The 22,138-nt window shown below is 41.3% G+C and overlaps 1 protein-coding gene across 1 annotated transcript in view; it reads right to left on the reverse strand.

The window, feature by feature from the left end:
• C9 (complement C9) overlaps positions 1–20,526 on the reverse strand; it is a 29,358-nt gene extending 8,832 nt beyond the window's left edge. Inside the window, exons 1-6 of the mRNA XM_032773052.2 lie at positions 19,660–20,526; positions 12,304–12,421; positions 10,458–10,605; positions 9,187–9,334; positions 6,644–6,782; positions 2,218–2,436 (exon numbers count right to left, since the gene is read on the reverse strand). Of these exons, the coding sequence (XP_032628943.1) occupies positions 2,218–2,436; positions 6,644–6,782; positions 9,187–9,334; positions 10,458–10,605; positions 12,304–12,421; positions 19,660–19,736 (849 nt within the window). The 5' untranslated portion in view covers positions 19,737–20,526. The remainder of the gene's footprint in view (positions 1–2,217; positions 2,437–6,643; positions 6,783–9,186; positions 9,335–10,457; positions 10,606–12,303; positions 12,422–19,659) is intronic.
• Positions 20,527–22,138: the final 1,612 nt, after the last annotated feature.

A 22,138-nucleotide genomic window follows, 5' to 3' on the forward strand; every position in this document is an offset into this window, starting at 1 on the left:
GGAAAACATCAGCTGACAATCCTTTCGCGCCGTTTTTCCCTGGATTGCCCTGGCAGACGCCATAGCACGGCAACCATGGAGCCCGTTCAGCTTTTTTTTTTTCCGGCACCGTATGTGTACTGGATGCCGCGGAGAGAGAGGCGATACTCCAGCGCTACCAGCAGCATTCACTTGCTTTTGCAATGATAGCAGAGATGGTTACCAGTCGTTCTGTACCGTCTACTGCCGGAGAAAACTGGCAATGAGATGACGGTTATCTCTCCCCTCTGTACTGTCCGCTGCTATCATGAGTGCCCCTGGCTGAAATCGGCCGGGGGCGCAACGCAAAAGCAAAATTGGGATTGACTCACTTGGGACTGAGTCAATCCCTCCCTTATGGTTTCTAAAAATAGAGTCAGTCCTGCCTAGAATAAGGGGCAAGTGTATTAGAGGACCAGTGTATCAGAGCACAGCTGCTCCGTGTCAGTATTCACAGGGGTGCCCCTGCAACAACCCCACCCGTTGCTTCCCTCCTCCCCCAACCTTCCTGGGCTACCGTGGCAGTGTCCCCCCCCATTTGTGTCATGAAGTTATAAAGAATGCAGGAATAAGAAACAGAGACTTGTTAGTGAGATAAAATGAGGGGGAGGCAGCCTCCCGGGGCTATGACAGTCCAGGCAGTACAGAATCTTTTCTTTACACAGGAAAAGGGAGGGGGCTGAAGCCCCCAGTTGCTATGATGAAGATGCTTATTAGCCGTTCTGTCCTATCTACTGGGAGTAACCAGGAATCATTCCCTCATGATATTGAGCAATTATCAGGCATGGGGTTCATGAGGACGGTTACCTGTCCTACTGCACCGTCTACCACCTGGGGAGGGGAGAGGAGCGGATAGTGCTCTTCACTGCTGTAGCATCGCGTCTACCAGCAGCATTCAGTACACATAGGGTGACACTGAAAGAAGTCAAGAAATGATTTCTTTCCCTTTTCTTTCACATGGTGGTGGGGGGGGAAAGAACTGAGGAGCTATTCCCTGAACCACGCCAGACACTGTGTTTGAACCTACAGACATTGGAGCTCAGCCAAGAATGCAAATACTTTTCAGAGACTGCTGTGGACTGTGGGATAGCTGGAGTCCTCAGTACCCCTCCCCCCTCCATGAGCGTCCATTTGAGTCTCTGGCTTCCCGTTACGCTTGTCACGCAGCGCTGTGTAGCCTGGAGATTTTTTTCGAACGCTTTGGCATTTCGTGTTCTGTAACGGAGCTCTGATACAACAGATTTGTCTCCCCATAAAGCGATCAGATCCAGTATCTCCGTACGGTCCATGCTGGAGCTCTTTTTGGATTTGAGACTGCATCGCCACCCGTGCTGATCAGAGCTCCACGCTGGGGCAAACAGGAAATGTAATTCAAAAGTTCGCGGGCTTTTCCTGTTTACCTGCCCGCTGCATCCGAGTTCAGATTGCTGTCCAGAGCGGTCAGTGGTGCACTGTGGGATACCGCCGCTGGAGGCCAATAACGTCGATTTCCGTCCACACTAACCGTAATCCGATATGTTAATATCGAATTTAGCGCTACTCCTCTCGTCGAGGTGGAGTACAGAAATCGATTTAAAGAGCCCTTTATATCGACATAAAGGGCGTTGTAGTGTGGACGGGTACAGCGTTAAATCGATTTAACACTCTTTAAATCGATTTAAACGCGTAGTGTAGACCAGGCCTTAGGAGTTGTGGCAACTGGAACAACTTAGAGCAGTCCTTTGCAACCTGTTTCCCTCTGAGATGTGCTGTGCAACAAATGGCTGGTCCTGAAGATCTGATCCTTGGGATATTAATCAGTATGTTCCATTAAGAACACCCAAGCATTGCCTGCCTGGGTCTTCATTGCAATTTGTTACTTAAAGGCTGTGTCTAATTTGCACACAATGGAATAGATCACAACTGTTCACTGATAAAGATTGATCATTGCATGCTGATATCTTTGGTTTCTGGCAACATCAACCCATACTGAAGGCCAAGGTGGTGAAATAGGCTGCATTTGACCCATATTTTGGCTACTCCTGAAGTAAACTTTAATCTTTACATTGTCAACATTTTGCCAGCCCCTTCTATATGGTGTGAGGAAAGCAACAGGCATCCTGAACAGTGTGGAAAATTAATAGTTGTATAGCCCAACACTATGCTAATTTCAGGTCCTATGATATTACTACATCAAATATTTTATGCCATTGAACTTACCCTTTCTTTGGAGTACCGCAAGATATAATTTAGACTTTCATTCCTTGAAAACTGGTAGCCAAGAGAGGCATTTACAGATGTGCCCTGACTCTCTTCAGTAGGTGTGTATTTTACTGACATGGAAACCGAGAAATGTTCTTGTTTTTCTTTGTAAATCTCTTTTATCATTGTCACACGATCATAGAAGAACTCAGTTGTGAATCTTTTGTCTGCTTTTGTCTTAGGAAAAAAGAGCATAACAGATAAAAAACCATGTATAATCTATTTAACAAAACTACAATAGTTTAAAACTTATGTAATGAGCAGATACTAAAACTGCATGTTTTATTCTCATGTCATCACTAATGATATGATAAAAATCTATATAAAACAGGTGCTAAGGGGCACATAGTAGATGAGGGTCCAGGGACTGACAGCTATAACACTGAGTCAGTTTGTATAGGATTTGGACCCAACCTTCAAGAAATAGAACAACATTAAATCCATGTATCAGACGGGTAGCCTTGTTAGTCTGTATCTGTAAAAGCAGCAAAGAGTCCTGTGGCACCTTATAGACTAACAGAAGTTTTGGAGCATGAGCTTTCGTGGGTGGCCACTACATGCATCCGACAAAGTGGGTATTCACCTATGAAAGCTCATGCTCCAAAACTTCTGTTAGTCTATAAGGTGCCACAGGACTCTTTGCTGCTTTTATTAAATCCATGGGAAACAGTAAAGTTGGTTTATATGGTTGCGTTGTCATTTCAAAAAAGTAAAATATTAATGAGGGATGGTCAAAAAAAGATGTCCATTGAAACTGTTTTGAGATAGAAAATTGGGATTTTGACAAAATGATGTTTGGTTTGTGTGTTTTGCAAAAAGTCTCTTCCATGGAAATTTTGTTGAAAAAATAAATGTCTGAAACCCAAAATATTTGGGTTTGGTTGTTATGCTGTGGTGCCTCGTGGAAGCTGTAGTTTGGTTCTCCTCTGTGGGCTAGGCTCTGTAGCCTGGCCACAACTCCTGTCATTAGGGTTAGTAGAATTTGATTTTTTTTAAAATAATTTTGATGGATAATATCAATATTTATTTTTAAGCATTTTTGTTATTTTTAGCCACTTAAATTTCACAGTTACACAAAATTATGGGTTTTCATCAATTTTTATTCATTTAAATTTTCAGATTTGTAGGAAATTATGGGGAGGGTCATATCATTAGTTGATGATAACAGACATGGATTTCAAAAAGCTAATGCTTTATAACAAATCACAAACTGTCAACATCACACGTCAAAATACCCAAAGTAAATAGCTTTAAATCAAACTAAGATTTCAAGCAGCATTTTTCTTATTTTGCCTATTGGTAAATTCGGATTATCATAGATGGAAATAATATTTAGTTGGTTTTGTATGTACAGTGAAATGGACATTTACCAACTTTTATTGATAAAAATCAAATCTTTCCAAGTCTACCTATGATGCACCATGGCCAGAGACCCCCATGATGAAACAGCCTCCCCTCATCAAGAGGGGAGACTGTGGTGCATCATGGGAGTTGTAGTCTAATCAGGTAGTCTGGCCTATATAGGGAAATGGGAGCATGAGGCATGTGAATCAACTCACATGGGGCACCATGCCAACATTTCCAAATGGAAAAAAATTGGTTTTCAGCTGAAAAATATGTCCAAACAAAATTTTCTGTCTCATAAAAGCCCATTTTCTGATCAGCTTCAATCAGTATGCTGCACTTTGGTCTTGATTTCTGTATAAAACAACAAGAAAAACCGGAGATTAAATGCTTTCAAAATATAAAGGTGAATATTTTCAAAAGTGACTCGTGATTTTGGGTGTCAATATCAGGTGCTCAATTAAAGCTCAATACAATTTGAAACTTTAAAGCAGCCTGTCTTTTAGAAAATGCTATATACCTCACCTATGAAAATCAGACTCCTTTAAAAGGTGTTAAGTTGGCACCCAAATCAGAAGTCACTTGAAAACTTGGCCAAAGACTGTTGTATGGAGGGTATCATTTGGATTTTACTTTGACAACACAAGAATCTCACAGAGCTTCATGGAGAAATCATTTGCAGAAATGTCATGACAAATTTCACATAGTTGCTTCAGAATTTACCTTTATGTTACATGGTTGTCACTGCTTTTATGATTTTTTTTTTAATCTCTGCTCACAGTCACTGAAAATGTCTGTTACATGTGACAAATGCTTGTCAAACTGTGATCATTTTGTTAGATTCAACTATGGCATGCATAATTTCATTTCATTTGGCTATTTTACTGATTTTTGCCTTTGCAGGGTATGTGTAAAAGGCAAAATTATCCAGTTTCATATGTGGCATGAATGTATCATAAAACTCAAAAAAAAAATCAAAACATATGGAACCTCCTCTCCTTCCCCCCACAACATCTGGATCAGCTCAGCTGTTCACAAGTAAGCAAAGTTGCAGTGACTTTTCCCTCCTTTTTAATTTCTGCTTTCGTGGGTGTAAAGTCTTTGCTACGTAAAACTGGGAAAGTGCTGTTACATTTAAGGGATTATAATCTTCAATTTCCTATTAGAATGCAAATAGGAATCTTTATGGAGGCTCAACCTCAGAAATGAAGCAGAATTGCCATTTCACCTTCTTCCATCTTCGATACCTGTAGTCTATGGCTAATTCCAAACACTTGCTTTTAACGTTAAATAAAAATACTATCATATTTTTTTGTTTTAGTAGAATGTACAGGTTTAGTAACAAAGAAATGCTGCTACTACCACCAAAAATAAATATACATGCTGCATGGCAATGCTTTATGGTCCAATTTAGCTAGCTTTACTTGTATTGGCACAGAACCTTAGCTGCTGTGAAGTTAATTGGATACATAAGTTATAATTGCTTAGGTACAGAAATTTGTCTCCAGGAAAAGTTTAACTAAGAAGTAGCTTTTAATATTTTTCAGGAATTTCCTCTTGAAGCACCCTTAGATTGCCACCATGTGATCTCTTGCTTAGGTAGATGCAGAAAACTAGGTAGCTCTAGACTAGTAATTATTTTTAGCTATAAACTGAACTGAGGCTGAGCCACCAAAAGGATTTTAATATTAATATGAATTAGCATCCAAATCTCCTAGAAGGCTTTGAAAATCTTCATCTGAATCTGCAAAGGAAAGGTGATCTAGTGGTTATGGGACTCAACTGGGGCTCAGGAGAGCTACGCTTTTTGAGAAAGTTACTTAATCTCTGTGTGCCTCAACTCCACACCTGTAAAATGGAGATAATAATGCTCCCTATTTCCCACCTGTCATCTCTGTCTTGACTATTTAGAGTGTAAACTCTTTGGGGAAAGGACTATCTCTTAGTATGGACTGAGTGAATAGAGCATACTAAACTCAATGGGTATATAGGCTACATCCACACTTGGAGATGGAGGTGTGATTCCCAGCTCGTGCACACACACTCGCTCTAGCTCTCATTGAGGTAGTGCCAGGGGCGTCTCCAAGCACCAGCACACCAAGCGCGTGCCTGGGGCGGCAAGCTGCGGGAGGCAGTCAGGCATGCCTGCGGGAGGTCCGCCGGTCCCGTGGTTTCGGTGGCAATTCGGCTGCAGGCAGGAGCGGCGCCAGGGTTTTTGGCGCCCTAGGCAGGGGGGTCCTTCCGCGCTCCCAGTCGGCAGCAATTCTGCGGCGGGGGGTCCTTCCGCGCTCCCGGTCTTTGGGGCACTTCAGCAGCGGGTCCCGGAGTGAGTGAAGGAATCACACCTCCAGCTCCAAGTGGAGATGTAGCCTATATACCCATTGAGTTTAGAATTCAGAATTGCCGCCAAAGACCCAGAGCACGGAAGGACCCCCCCTGCCACCGAATTGCCGCCGAGGGTGGCAAAATGCCACCCCCCCAAATCTTGGTGCCCTAGGCAACCGCCTAGGTTGCCTAAATGGAAGCACCGGCCCTGGATGCAGGCACACCAAAGGTGTGGGACCTGCAGACCTCCTGCAGGCATGCTGCCAAATTCGCGTTACCAGTGGCCCTCCCGCAGGCGCGCCGCCGAAAGCCACCTTACTGCTGTGCTTGGGGTGGCAAAAATACATCGAGCCGCCCCTGGGTAGTGCACTAAAACAGTACAGTAACTGTGGTAGCATGGGTAGTGGTGAGTAGAAGCACAGGGTAGCCGCCCCAACTACAAACCCACTCAGGCCCCATGGTACGTAGACGGGAGGCTAGCCCATTCTGCTGCACGCTACTGCCCATGCTGCTCCAGCTACACTACTTTTTTAGTGCACTACCTCAATGAGAGGAACTACCATTAATACAAATAAGATATTCTCTTCTCTTCTAGATTCTGCCAAAATCATACTACGGAAGAATTATGAATTCCTGATTTAAGAGAGAGTTTTAACATCCTGTTGGAAAACTGAATTTCAGTCAACTACCTTATAATTTTTACACAGAGGCTTACATCATAGTTGAGAAAAGCAACATTCCATGGCTTGCGGTAATAGGTCCTGGTATTCCCATCACGCACTCGATCACACAGACCATTAAAATACTCATTTTCAAATGGGCTTGCCATTGGCTGCATCCCTAGAATGCTGATTCTACAAGGAAAATAAAGACACGTTAAGCTTCAAAAAAGATGGTGTTAGCACCTTTAGCCTGTAGACAGCGATATTATGACCTAGAAAAGGCAAACTACATACAAATTACGTATGACAACTGACAAAAAACTGAATCTGGAGTTCCTGTTGTTCAGCATTGATATTAAAGATCTCATAAGACTTTTCACAAGAGTGAGGATTTGCAACATGGCCCTGAGCCAATGTACTGTCATAGTTCATCTCAGAAGTTACTGGATTCAGTGGTGCTACAAGTGTATCATGGGTTTTGTAGGTGACATTTGTTTATAAAGATTGTTAAGGGTGCCCAGGAGCTTGGGATGGAAACTCTGATAATGGAAATCAAAAGACTAAATAGGCAACAGAATGTCTTAATGGATAGGGCACTGCATTAGGACTCAGGAGAGCAGCGTTCTAGTCCCAGCTCTGCCACTGGGATGCTCAGTGACCCTAGGCATGTCTTGAGGCCTTAGTTTTCCCATCTGTAATATGGGGATAATGATATGTCCTTTGTAAAGCACTTTGAAGTCTGTAGATGAAAAGTGCAAGAATGAAAAAGTGATCAGTATTATTAATAAAAATGAAACATGATGGAATCCTTTGGAATGAAGGGAACCCTATAATAAAGACCTATTTCTTCTCAAATAGCTATTCATAGCTAGCAATCTTTATGGGATCAAAATAAGGATATATTTTTCCAAATACACTTTTATCAGATTGTTTCTAATTCTCAATATTATATTGTATATTACTATATTTTGCAATATCAAGTGTGTACAGAAGCTACCCAGCCTTCAGGAGGAATATACAGCTAATGTTATCCTAGACTCTGCTCAGGAAGAATTAGAGGTAGGGCACTACAGTGGCCTGGGTCAGAGGAAAGGCAATTAAAATAATAGCAAACACAGGAAAGCTAACAGATTCATCTTCCAGTGTCATCCATCTGGTGAGAATGTGAGATAACAACAAGTGTACAAAGAAAATACACCAACAATCACTCCTTCCTGTGGGATCTCATACTGGGATTTGCCTTTCTTTGTTTGTCTTCTAGACTGTCAGCTCTCTGGGGCAGAGGCTGTCCCAATATTTGTGTCCTGTACAGCACCATGCACACTGCTGACCTTATCTAATAGCTCTCATTCAACAGCACAATGAACATCGTTATACATCTAAACAATATTTTCCTTATAGAAGGGATAACTAATTGTAACAACACTAAAAGACTTTAAAGTGCCTAGCACATTTCTGGGAACTTCAAAAATAATGTTTGCTTGTTTTTCAGTTATAAAGGTCTTTATTTATCCATTTTAGATTATTTCTTAGACAGAGGTGATATGGAAAGGCTGTAATTTTCAGTTGAACACTGGGTGGAGCTGCAGTATCTTGATATTTTTGTCTGTTCCAGGTTATGCTGCTCATTTCCAATTCAATTTATAGATAAATTACAGGCCCTTCCCCACCTGTCGATGAAACCCCAAAACAAAAAAGAGAGCAACTCCCCAAACCAATATCCAGACCTAACACGCCAACAAACCTCCAACTATGTAGAAACTGGGAAAGGAAAGGTAAATATATGCAAAGAAAAATGCTGCGGTAACCAATGACGCTCTGGGGATTCTGTCATCCAGAGGATGTTAAAACAAAAATCAAACAAACTATAAACATTTCCCTTATATCTCCTGTCTGCGAGGTAGGAATGCAGAGTAGGATTGCTATAGATGCAGACTTTTGATGAAAGAATATCTGCATATGCTTTCTCATTTTTCAGATATTACTTTAGTATGATGATGGTTGGGAAAGATTGTTTGATAAGCTGCTTTAAGAACAATAGTGAACTAACCCCTCCCTCCCCCAAACCAGGCTATCTAATATATAAAGGTTTGAGAAATTTGATGATGGACGCCTTGCTAAACCCCAGCCATTTCTAGATTGGGCAAGAGGGGAGGGCTGGAGAGGCAGAATCTCAACGTGGTATCCATCCCCCTCATGCACGACTGCTACAGATCTAGTTAGTTACAGAACCCAGCACCAGTGGCATGGCCATTTTGTAAGGCCCATGATGACCAGACCTTACGTGCTCTGGAACACACTGGACAACACAGAGCAGGGGTAGTCAATTACTTTTTTTGTCAAGGTCCAAATTTCTTGGCCAAGGTATAGTCAAGGCTCAGACTCCAGAGAAAACAATAAAAAAAATGATAATAAGTACATTGGCGGTGTGTGCATCTCCTGTGTGGGGAGGTTAGCCCCCTACCCCGCCTCTTCCACCCAAGACCCCGCCCCACCCCTTCCCCTGTTCTTGCTAGCCGGCCCACAGACACGTCTCCTAACTTTGTCTGGTGCCAACCAGGGTCTCTCTCTTTAGCTCTGGCTTTTCATTGAATACCCTTGTCCAGCAGTCCTTCCAATCTCTGACACTTCAATATCCGGGTCACGACATGGTGATTTTGGATCTCTTTCACAGTTACTTTCATCAGAAAAGTCTCCACAGTCATTGTCCACATTACACACAAGCCTCTTCTTTATACATCGACCTAAGCAAAGAATGAAGAACTGAACGTTTCTAACCTTTTTAAACATGGGGTTTACATCAGAAAAACAAATATTCCTTACTGGAATCTTCCTCTTAGAAGGTGTATTTTCATTTCAGACAGAAAGAGGTAAAAACTTAATCCCTTGCTCCTCTAAGTGAGAAAAAAAACCTTTAAATTTACCAATTATTTTAAATTGGATGGCACAGAAAATTAAATGGCAGAAGAATTTCTGACATTCATAGAGAATTATCCTGATTTGATTAATTTTTAGATTATTGTTTAATGTCAAGATTTGGGGTATTTTTCTTTGAAGTATAAGAGTGAGAAAACATTAGTTCTTATAGGTTAATGTCAGCAAAGTCATATTTTTGAGTTGCTTTAATGGTCAATGCCTGGGAAGATGTAGCATATACTCAAAATAATTTATGTTTTTATTGTGACATACAAACAAGGGGAGAAATTCTGATCCCATTTAAGTCATTGGGAGTTTTGCCATTAGCTTCAATGAAGTGAGGATTTCACCTCAGTGGTTTTGTGAAGATTAATTATCTGTACATGATTTAAAGATTTTAAATTCAGATGCACTCTACTGATGTCAGTTAGCTGGTCTATAAAGTGCTAGCTAATGTCTATGCAGTATTACTAAAATATGTGTTGAGAGGTTGATTGTCAAATCCCCTGTGCAAAATAAAGTCAGAGTTTTGTAATTTTACCTGTATTCTAAGTGGGTTTGAACCTAGATCTCCAGAGATAGACTGAACTGCTGAAGTCACCTGGACTTCCCCACTTAAATGACTCTTTTCCCATTGATTTTTCATAAAGCATAAACAAAAAAGATTCACTCCGCTCCATTTGGAATAGATATAACATAAGAAAGGAAACTTGCGGAACTGGCAACTTTTCAGCATGGAATAGAAAGAACTGTTAAGGAATTTAAACCTAAATATATAGGCCCTGATTCAGCAAACTATCCATATTCAGCAAAGTACTTAAGCATGTGTTTAACTTTAAGCACGTATTTAAATCTATTGACTTTAAATGTGATTTGAACATGTGCTTAAAATTAAGTAGACACTTCCATGCTTTGCCGAACTAATTAGCCTGGTGTGAAAGCAACACATACCTGAATCACATCTGAAGTCAGCTCCACAATCGATTTCTTGCTCTTCTGGACAGGCTATGCTGGTTTTACAGCTTTGTGAGTTTCCCAGTGATTCCAGGCACCGTTTCCCACGAAACTGTCCAAATTGCTGAACACTTCTAGAGCGAAACTACAAAGATATATAATAATAATTAGATCTGCTTAAAGAAAAGCAAGACAAAAATTCCAATCTAATTAGAAATTTTCCCCCTCAAAATTTCATCCAAGTTAGAAATTTCTTGATGAGCTGATTGGTTGCAAACCAGGAAAAATATTTTCTGGAAAATTTTATCAATACGTTTCCCTTTGTGTCCTTTAATTTCAAAGTTGGAAATTTTGTCAACATTTAGAAATTGAAAACATTTTGACTAGCTCTAATAATAATAAAATAATATTTCACACTTATGCAGCATTCTTATAGCATCTCAAAACAGGTTACAAATCACATCTTTAAGGAAAAAAAGGGGGAGGAGGTACTTCAAAGCACAGAAGTGGACACTGAGGAACAGGTAGGTTAAATGACGATCCTAACGTCACACAGCAAGTTGTTCAGAGGCATAATAGATCTCCTCATTAGAGATGGATGACATTTTTCAGACTAAACTTTTTTTTGACAAAAAATGGAAATTTGGGTTAACTGAAACATTTTGCTAATTTGTGTTAATTTTAAAAAGAGTAAAACAAAACTGGATTTTTTTTTGACAAATGAAACTCGTTTGTCAAAAAAATCTAACTAGTACATTTTATTAAAAATAATAATTCAAATTGTGGCCAGATTCTCAGCTAATGTCAATCAGCTTAGCTTCATTAACTTCAGCAAAGCTATGCTGCTTTACATTTCTGAGGATTGGGAAGACTGCAGATACTTTTGTGGAAATCTTTCATTAATACCAAATTCTGAGGAACAGCTTTGTGTAGCTTGAAATCTTGTAGCTTCCACCAACAGAAATTCATCCAATAAAAGATATTACACTCCTCTCCCCATTTTGTCTGTCTCAAATTCTTATGGCGCAAGTAAAAAATTCATATTTTATTTGCATTTTAGCCTTCATACTGAACTGGCCTCATAGTTAGTATTTTATTTACTTGGAACCCAGGTTTTTTCTACAAAGGAAGTCCCCAAATTATACACAAACACAAGTCGAGGTTTAGAAGAACTTACTTTTTGTTCATTAATTCCAGACCTACAGCCCTCACATATTATGACTGAAAATAAATTAGCAAAGATGCTGTGTCTGAAGGTCTTTGTTAAGATCTGGATGCAGAAAGTCACTCATCATGCATAAGAAAAATACCTTTACGGAATCTGCTGCTTATGCACAATATCACACATTCCTATGTGCCAGTAGGTGGCACTCATAACTAATTCTTCACATTCACATATAAACAGATCTATAGCTGTGGCACTAGTCACAACAGGCTTATGCGGTGTTTTTTGTTACCATGAAAAATGACAAAAACTAAAAAGTTTTCATAAAAAAATCTTCATTTTTAAAAAAAACTTTCTTCAAAAAATGAAAACAGAAAAGCCTGGCTGTCAGTAATTTTTTGTTTTTTGAGTTTTTGATGAAAACCTAAAAAAAAAAAAAAAAAAAAGTCAAAAAAACTTTGATGTTTCCTGCAAACATTTCTGTTTTGCCAACAAAGCCCTTTTAAAATAGCAGCCTGCGCTTGGGTATAAAACAGTTGAGGGTACCCTTGAATCATAACATCAGAATGTTGAGGAGGAGTTTAGCACTCTTCACTGTAATTGAGGACTTCTAAGGGTGAATGTCAGTCAGTAATACCTGTATCATTTTAAAATAAAAGCAATACAACTAGTGCTTACCTTTAGATTTGCGCATGGGTCACATGGTCCCCATTCACTCCAGTGGCTCAGTTTACAGTCTATCGGAGATGGAGCATTAGGTTCTCTTGTCCTCCTATGCAAAACTTTCTTTGAAGAGCTATCAGACAAAACATTTCAAACACAATCTCAGTTGGCTAAAATCAAGCACAAGTTTTAAAACATCGGTTAATGGTTTAAAAACAAATGTCCTTTTGCTACATCCTGGCTCACTTGCACAGCTGTCGTTGGCATTTGAATATACAAACAGCCTCATTCTCAAACTCTTCACCAGGTTAAAACGGGAAGTAGAGGACATTTTACTTTTTACAAATATTTAAAGTCAAAGAACAGTTAATGAACCAACATTTTTTCTTCTTTCCTGGATGCATCAAGATCTAGTCTTTGTATAGGTCACATTGAGCTGCATGTCAGGGAAGATAGTGAAATAACAGCTCACGACCAGCCCAAGGATCACGCATAAACTCCAAGATTTGGTAAAATCAGAATTAAAGGCCTACATGTTCAAATGTGACTGGTGATTTTGGTGCCCAGCTTGAAATATCATAAAAGGACCTAGTGTTCAGGGAGTGCTCAACAATTTCTGAAAAATCAGGCTCCTTCAAGGTGTCTCAAGTTGGACACCAAAAATGGATGCACCCAGAATCATGAGTCACTTTCCAAAATTTGGACCAATATTTTTAAGATTACCTTACCTGGCTTACTATCAACTCTTAGTTCATCTTTCTAGTTTTCATCCATTATATATGATCAGTCTACAGACACAGAAAGTGAACATTATTTTACAAATAATTTGGGGCTTAAATTGACCTGACAGCAACTCTTCAATCCTAAACAGCTCAGGGATGCAGTGAATCCTTTAGAGGGCCAACTGACCTTGGCTGGCTCTGGAGCTGCTTCCAGTTCCCTGCCATCAAACCACTGTACTGGTCTTCTCCTGGGTGAGGGACCCTACAGGTCTAGACGCCAGGCCTGCAGAGCTACCAAACAGCTGACATCTCCAGGCTACCACCCAGTTGCAGCTGTAACCATCTTGTGTGCCACTTACTGTGACCTGCTGTGGACAGAGACGATGGGAAGTTCCATCTCAAGGGTTTGACAGACAGCAGCTTCAAGGCTCCTGATTGGCTCCCTGCCCTATATAAACTCACAGGGTGTTCCAGGAAGCATCCAGGCAACAGTATGGATCTTCTGTAGCTGCCCCAACCATTGCTGCTTTCTTGTTTCTGACTTTCTGGCTTTGTCCTCAGCTTGATTTGGACTTTGCCTCTTGACCTTTGGTATTGATCCTGGCCTGGAACTTGACTATGAGTTCCTCTGCTACTCCCAACCTCAGGTTTGCCCCTGCTCTGATCTTTGGCCCTGACTGCCCTTGTTGGGATCCTGACACTGGGTCAGCCAGCATAGCTTGAACTTCTAAATGTATGCCAGCCAGCCAGCTCCTCCCCTGCCTCCCTCTTCAAAATGGTTCTCACCTCAAAAACCTCTGGGCCCCCACTTGGGTCTACTGGTAAATAGGTCCTCGGCTGAGGAGGAGAATACTTTAAATAGGCGAGACTCTAGAATAATTTGAAAGCGGAAAGCAGCTATGTGCACACAGATGTAATACACTAAAGTTTTCTCTACATCAGGCTCTGCTTGTGGCTGTGGAGTTGGTGACAGAGAGACAGATACACCACCCTGATTCTGCACCCCAGTTCCAGCATGCACTATCATGCGCTGCAGGCATAGAGTCCTTAAAGGGGCACATTCCTGTGTAGAATTGGTGTAGCGACATAAAGCCATCTGCTGTTAGCCAGTGCTGCTCTGAGTCAGTGAGAAGTTCACCTCTTCCAGGAAAGTTCTCTACTGGTGAGTTACAGCCAGAATCTGTCCCTGTTACTATTTGTATTTCTACAGTGCTTTTCATCCTAAAGTACTCTACAAACTGATACGAAGTAAGTGCATATCTCTCACTGATGGATGGGACTGGGCAGTGGATATGGCTTCAGGCTAAGGAAATGATATTTATTTTTAAAGTTACTGAACAATCTCAAGAAGTGTTCCTATCATGCATACGTTGTGTTCCTGATGCCCCGTTACCTTTAGTTATCTCCTATTATCAGGGCCGTCCTTCGGATTTATGGGGCCCTATGCAGTATTATTAAACTGGTGCCCCTATGCCCGACGGCAGCCCGGGCTCACATGTGCATTTTAGATCAGGGTGGTCTTTTGAGAGATTTGTTTAAAAAACTGTATGTCTGAAGATTCAGTCATTTAAGGCTAAAGTTGAATACTCAGATTGTGCATCTAAAAATCTATGCGAGGATTTTTTAAGAGATGTGGTTTTATAATCTTCAGCAACACACTAATGAATTATTTTTAAATCAAATTTTAAATTAAGGTCCTGTAGACTAACATGTTCTGAGTAAGTATTACAGTAATGCACAACTGTTTTTGTCAGTAAATTCAGAAACTGACAGTATATACCTGGGGGTTGGCAAATGCCTGTTAAATGGCTTCATTACCACTTGAATGGCTCTTTAATTGTTTCAATGTTGTGCTGATAGGTCTGGCAGACTGGAAGGCTTTTTCACTCTTAAGTACTAGATCCCCTCCAGAGGAAGAATAACCAGGCTGCAACAGCCAGCTGTGGTGGGAGCCTGCAGGAAGGTATCAGATTAGAGCAGGGATAGGAAGATGTGGAAGGGTGGACATTAAGACCCAGTGGTGCCCCAAATGTTCAGGTGCCCTACACAGCCTTGCATGCTGCATAAGCCTAGGGATGGCCCTGCCTATTGTAAACACTATGGGAAAGCCCAATCCACTAGAGCATCATAATAAGCAATAAACAGAGTAAGCAATGGATTTTTTCCCTCTTCCCTCACATTCATCATTTTTGCAGGTGACTGGTTGGCCTGCTTACTCCTTCCTAGACCTCCAGAGGTACCTGCTTGGCCTGCCTAACACACTTATGGAGATCTCTATTTCCGAGAGTGTAGGGATCATTGTACTTATTTGGCACTGGGCATGATTTGGGAAAGGAGATTCCCTAGAGTGGGGAATGGGCCAGTTGTCCTCAGAGATACTAGTAGCGGGCACTAGGGGCCAGATTTCCAAAGGTGGTTTAGGCACCCACCAATGCACATGGGCGCCTAATAAGATGTTTCAAGAGCATCTAGATGCCTAACTCCTATTGATTTCAAATTCCACTAATTGACTGGCTACTTCTTTAGTCATAGATACCTTTGGGAATCTGGCCCCAAAGATACTGAAAAAGGTACCCATTGCTACAGTGATCAACACCCTCCGTCCACAACACCTTTCAAGATGCTTGGCACAACATGTGTACCTCATCCAGTGCATCAAATGCCCCAACAACATGAGTATAACTAGACCATCGCTATACTCTTGAATGAACTCACACAGAAAAATAAGACAAAGACACCCTATTACCCGTGGACAAACTCTTCACAAAGTGATTACTCCATAGCTGACCTCTTAGTCCTCATACTCAAAGGAAACCTGAAAAACACCTCAAAAGACAAACCTGGAAGCTTAAATTTATAACCCTGCTAGACACCAAAAATAGACTAGTCTAGAGACACTGGTTTTATGTCTCATTCTGTAATCCAAATCTACTTTCTCCTATGAGTGCAGAGGTGTTAATTGCCCACTTCATTTTGAAAGGTTTCTTGAAACTCCTTGTGCATAACAGTCTATTCCACTCGTATTTAGCTGTACCTACCTTTCCCAGACCTGAAGAAGAGCTCCAAGTCTTGTCTCATTCACCAACAAAAGGTGGACCAATAAAATGTACTTCACCCACTTTGTCTCTTTTATTGTCTTTCCGAGTTAGGTACCCTACCCCATCATGTAGCATAGAGTTCCCATAGTTTGCTAGAAACCTGTTCTGACAAATGTAGGAATTTTAGTAATTTTATAATTAACGTGCATACATCAGTTTTCCTCTGTACTTTGCGTTCCTACATACTGAGAGTATAAACAGTAGGGATGAGGTATTTGATTCATGTAACAGCCTGGTTAGAAACCAGAGTCCTTAACAAGCTGACTAGAGCCTACACATGTGAGTGGAAGATCCAGATTAGACAATGGAAACCTCAATGGCCAGGACATTCATACCTAGCAACTAACAGCCAAGAGATTCCCCCACCTGTCTGCAGGGAAACAGGGCAAAGGCCCCATACAGGAGAACAAAGGAAAAAGGTGTCAGGTGGCTGTGTTGAAAACTGAGCTCATAAAGACAGGGGGCTGTCACTGAGAGACAAAAGGGAGAAAGGCAAAGAAAGGAAGCAAAGAGATTCTATAGCAGTTGCTTCTCTATGCCAACCTAAGGACTTCCAGTTGCTGCATGTCAGGTGACTAATAAATTGCTGCCTTCTTTTGAAAAGGCTGCCTGGTGTCACTGCAAATACTTACAGAGAATATTGCATGCTGAAGAGGTACCATACAAGCCTCTCACAGGAGTCTGGCTTAGCTGGATTCACTGCAGGAAGTCACAGAGAGCAACAGAGATTGTTAGTGCCCAAAGGCCCAGTTTCAGAGATGGGCAGGCCACGTCCTTTCCTCTGAGGAATGATGTGGTTCCTCAGGATCCAGTACACTAAAAGAGTCACTCCAAAGGGACTAGTTACAGGCCAGGACACAGACCTGTGCCTTGAGTTTTCAGGTGTGTGTGAACTTAAATATAAAGAATTAGTTGCAAATGATCTCATGGCCTCTTAAGCACCAGCGCTTGGTCTGCAGCCATTGTCTCTATATACAGGAGAGTTATTAGCTTATGCTTTGCTACATCCTAAAGAATGATGGCTTCAGAAGAAGACTGACCCACATTCTATATCCCTCTAACAGGCCTCAGTGATAGCTGTGTGAAAAGCGTTTTAAATTAAGTCATTTAAAATGGAGGAGATTAGGAAAAATGACATGCTTGTCATCTCACTATTAAACTCAGGGAAATAGTTCTACTTACACAAACAGAGCTGAGTCAGGAGATTTACTGCACCTAGTTTGAACAGGAAGGAGTTGAAAGCAGCCCAGCCCTCAAGAATGCTGCTGAGTATGACAGCAGGGAGCAAGGACTTCAAAGACAAATGCTGAATTCAATATGCTCTATATTTTCTGCTCAGAAGGGAGCATCCAGCTGGCTGTTTCATTCTCCAAAGTGAGTTTTGTACTTTGAAAAAGTGGCTCACATGGATGTGCCCAACCCCATGAAACCCAGAACATCCCTGAACCCTGGAGGAGTTGGGCTCCACATCAAAGCACTGCCTCTGAGGCCCATGAACGGATATATCCAGGATCAGTGTATCTGTTCATCAAGGATCTGAGCTGTCCCTGAGTAAAGAAATAGAAAAACAGAGAGCCTTGGCTAGCTGACAGTAAAATATTGACATTTCAGCAGTCGGGGGAGGGGGGGAGAAGGGGAAGAGAAGAGTGCTCTTGGGAGGGCTGGGAGAATTTCCCAATCTACACAGAAACTTGATTGCACTTTTCCTGTGGTCTTAGACTGCATAACACTGGCTGAATTCACATTGATGTGCCAGAAACACACCTGGTTGTGTTAGTGATTTGTTATTGGCCAACACTGTAATTTGTTAAATCATAAGATGATGGTGCTTAGGGCCATCTTAATAAATAGTTATGAATGATGAATTCAAGCAAGGGAATTGGCTTGATAGTTAAGAACAAGCTGCAGGCACCAAAAGGATCTGAGTTCAAGGCCCAAGAAGGCTTCTTGTCTGCATATAGTACTAGTAATCTCACCTCTGAATGGATAATGTCAGAACTTCCAAAGAAGAGCAACAACAATGATGAAGGGCCTCAAAAACTTATAGGAAAAGAGAGAAGATTAGGATTCTTCATGATAGGAAGGAGACAAATAAGATGGGACTCGATAAAAGCTTAGTCAAGGTAGATCAGAAGGGGACTCGAATTGAAAAGATGGGAAATTCGAAGCCAATAAGAGGAAATACATTTTCATACAACATAACTAAATCATAGAACTCAGGAGGCCAACCCCCTTCCCACTTTACCTGTGTCTTCCATCCCTTTGAATCTTAAGACTATCCAGAGTTGTTATTGTTAAACTTTTTAGAAGGGACGTTAACCCTCATACTTCAGGATTTAACCCTCTTTCAGGAAGTCAAGATGAAAGCTACTGTGGGACAAATTATCCCTAGAGCTGAACAAATGACAACTTCTTCACTTTGGGACCAACACCAAAAAATAATAATAATCCAGTTAGATCTGAACCAAGACAATTTTCAAACATTTTTTCTGATGACTAAAAACACCCCCCAAACCCTAAAAATAGTTTGCTTCAAGTTCACCAAAATGTTTGTCTACTCTAATTTAGAGTTTTTCCATTTCACTTCAGCCATTCCAGGTGTTACACCCTAGGGGTGTGTTTTATTTTTTAATTGGCCAAATTTGAAATCAAAACACTGAGTCAATGTTTTGTTTAGACTTTTCAAGTCAATACAATTTTTTTTCCCCTTCCACTGAAACTATTCAGGTCACCTCTGTTTCTGACTCCCACTCTCCCACCCCCGCAAAAATCCTTTTTTTTTGTGTGTGTGGGGGGACAAAACCACTGCATCAAAAATAAATAAAGTTCTCCCGGCTTTAGTTATCCCATTTCTGCCTACTTCAGGGTTCTACCACCTTCCCCCAAAGCATATGGTATTCACCACTGTCAAAGACAAGGTATTGGACCAGATGGCTCTTGGATCTGATCCAGTTTGGTAATTCCTACAATCTCATTTTAGGAGCACTGAGCTGGCAGGACTCTGCTGCTGGAGGTGAAATGTGTCTTTTTGCATATCTTTATGGAGATTCCATATAACTAGCACAACTCTTAAGAGAGCTGGTCACTATTACATGGTACTGATGCACTATTAATAAGGTCTGGCTTGAGAAAAATGGAGTAATAGACTAGGAGCTTTGAAATGTCTGTAACCCCATCACTAGAAAAGAAAATGAATTTCTCAGGGAGAAATGTGTCAGGCCAAACAAGCAACAAACACTCCAGAGTATACTTTAGTACTGTGTTTATAATAAACAGAGCTAAAACAACAGTCTCCATACAAGTATATAATCACTGCTGCCTTTAGCCATATATACCTGATCATGCCATACAGATGCAATATAAAATCCAAGGAGTCTGAAACTGAAACTGGTACTGCCAGGTAGCATTTTAAAAAGAGGTAACAAGAATCTATCTTGGTTACAAGAAAAAGACAGCCCTGTAGATTAATGCACACATTTTACTATCTATTCTGAGTAAAACAAAATCCAGTACAAAGCTGCTAATATAAAGAAAAAAAATAAAGGAATTACCTTCTCATCCCTCCTGAAACCAAGGTGGTGGCTTCTAAAATGCATAGCGCACATGTAAATTGCAGGATAGCATGCATGCTTCTAGCTTTTTTAGCTAGTTGGAAGAAACTGCTGGGACTGAATTTGGAGTCTATTTGTTCCCTGTGTCATTTATTACCAGAAGCACAAACGCAATACCCACAGAGCATGCCAATGATAGGCCATAGCTAATGTTGACTTATGGTACATGCTCTAGAGTTCATTGAAACCACGGTGGGAAAGTAAGTCTGTATGAATATTTAGGTTGTCTTTTGTTGCAGTATTTCCCTAGCAAAGAGTGAGAGATTATTCTCTTTTTGACCAACTGGGTAGGGAATAGAGTGTTTCTATTGAGCTAGAAGACACTTGAATGCATATAACTTTCCATTGGAGAATATTGCAAAAGAAATACAAGCAGTTCAGAAATTGTCTATATTCTAAGGAACCATTATGTGGAGGTTTGGGACAGGGGACATTTCTTTGCAAGCCCAAAGGAATTATACCTACTCAGACTTTAAGATAAGCAGGGACCATTGTGATCATCTAGCCTGAACTCCCACACATCACAGGGCAGAGAACCTTACCCACCCACTCCTATAATAGACCCTTAACCTCTGGCTGAGTTACTAAAGTCTTCAAATCATGGTTTAAAAACTTCAAGTTACAGAAAATTCATTATTTACACTAGTTTAAACCTTATTGTGCTACTGAATTTAGTCAGCTGTTCTGGCCTTCAGTCATGAAGGACCAGTTGTTTATCTAAAGGGCATAGGGACTCAAAACATCAGACCTCACAATTACATAGAGATGGCACCAGGTAATGGATTCTGCAAGAGTCATGTTACTTATGATGCATCAGTGGGTATTTCCAAGACCACTACCTTTGACAAAGTTTTATTGTCAAAACTTCTTCTGAAGAAATTGCCTACCTATAGTATTGCAGGTATCGTGGGCCATTATACATGCTGAGTGCTTTGAGCCCAGGAACAATTACATTGTATGTACAGCCCTATTTTCCAGGGCTGAATGGAGCATTTAACCTTTTGGCTGTTTCCTTTATGGATTTCCTTGCAGTTATAAGTCTCCCTTCATTTTGAGATTGGCCCACTTGCTCATTTAAGTACCCCCCCCCCCCCACAAAAAAATCAGGGTTAAGTTTCCCTAGTAGGAAAGATTTCAGGGTATGGACATTTTGTACTAGGAACATTTTTAGTGTTGAGTAGTTGAGACACCTGTGCTGCTAGCTTAGGCAGTGTGTTTGCTCATCCAGATCAGTTTAATAATCAAGTGACACTCCTGCTACTATAACAGCATTTACCATTTCAGAATGGTAAAGCAATAACTACATATCAGGAAGATAAAAACCTTGCACAGCAGAGTAGCTATAAGTTTGCACTTGATGTAGCGAACTTGAACTGGCCAATGCTAATTTGCTCCATTGGACATGTGTGGGTATCATTTTGTTTACAGGCTAAAGGCTTTTTCCTCTGCCTTTATATTTCTACCAGGCTCTGTCACCTTTGACTTTCAAAGCCAAGTCAACTTAATTCCACTTTTCTAAGATTAATGGTATTGAGACTAGTAGGTGGGTTGAATGAATTTTCCTTTCAAATCATCTCACTGTAGTCTTGGCAGTCTCTACAAAAACACACACAGGGCATGTTTACACAAGTGCTACATGGGTGTACCAATGCAGCAGCTAAGCTGAGATGCTCAGGAGAGCATCTTCCATCACTGTAGTTAATCTACTTTCAGAAGTGGTAGCTGTGTTGACATGAGCAGCTCTCCCATCAACATAGTGTTCTCTACATCAGTGATTTTCAAACTGGGTTGCAACCCAGTATTGGTCATAGAATGTAAGGCACTGTCATGGTGGCTCTGGTCTGCACCGTGGACTGGGCTGTTAAGGGTCCCATTGACAGTGCTGTGCAGTCAAGGGAGGCTAGTTCCTACCTGTTTGACACTGCACTGTGCCCTGGAAGCAGCCAGCAGTAGGTCCAGCTCCTAGGTGCCATGCCAATGGGAGCTAGGGGTTGGTGCTGTGGGCAAGAACTGCTTGTATGCCTCTGCCTAGGAGCCAGAGCTGCTGCTGGCTGCTTCTGGTGCCAGGATAGGCACAAAGCCTGCCTTAGCAGCCCTGCTGTGCTGCTAACCAGGAGCTGCCTGAATTAAGTCCATGCCCCAAATCACCTGCCCCAGCCCTGACCCCTCCCCTGCCAAACTGAGCCTTTTCCTTCACCCTGAGCTCATCCTAGCCCCACCCCAGAGCTTCCACCCCCCAACCCAGACCCCCTTCTGCACCTCAAGCTCCTGCAGAGAGCTCCCTCCCACACCCTGAACTACTCATTTCCCCACCCTAACTGAGCCCCTCATCCCCAGGTCTGTTGGTCATGAACATTAAGTTACTTCAACTTGGTCATCAGAAAAACCACTTTTAAAGCCAGTGCTCACTACATGAGGG

Source organism: Chelonoidis abingdonii, chromosome 6 (assembly GCF_003597395.2).
Source record: "Chelonoidis abingdonii isolate Lonesome George chromosome 6, CheloAbing_2.0, whole genome shotgun sequence".
In the NCBI taxonomy this organism is placed as follows: Eukaryota; Metazoa; Chordata; order Testudines; family Testudinidae; genus Chelonoidis; species Chelonoidis abingdonii.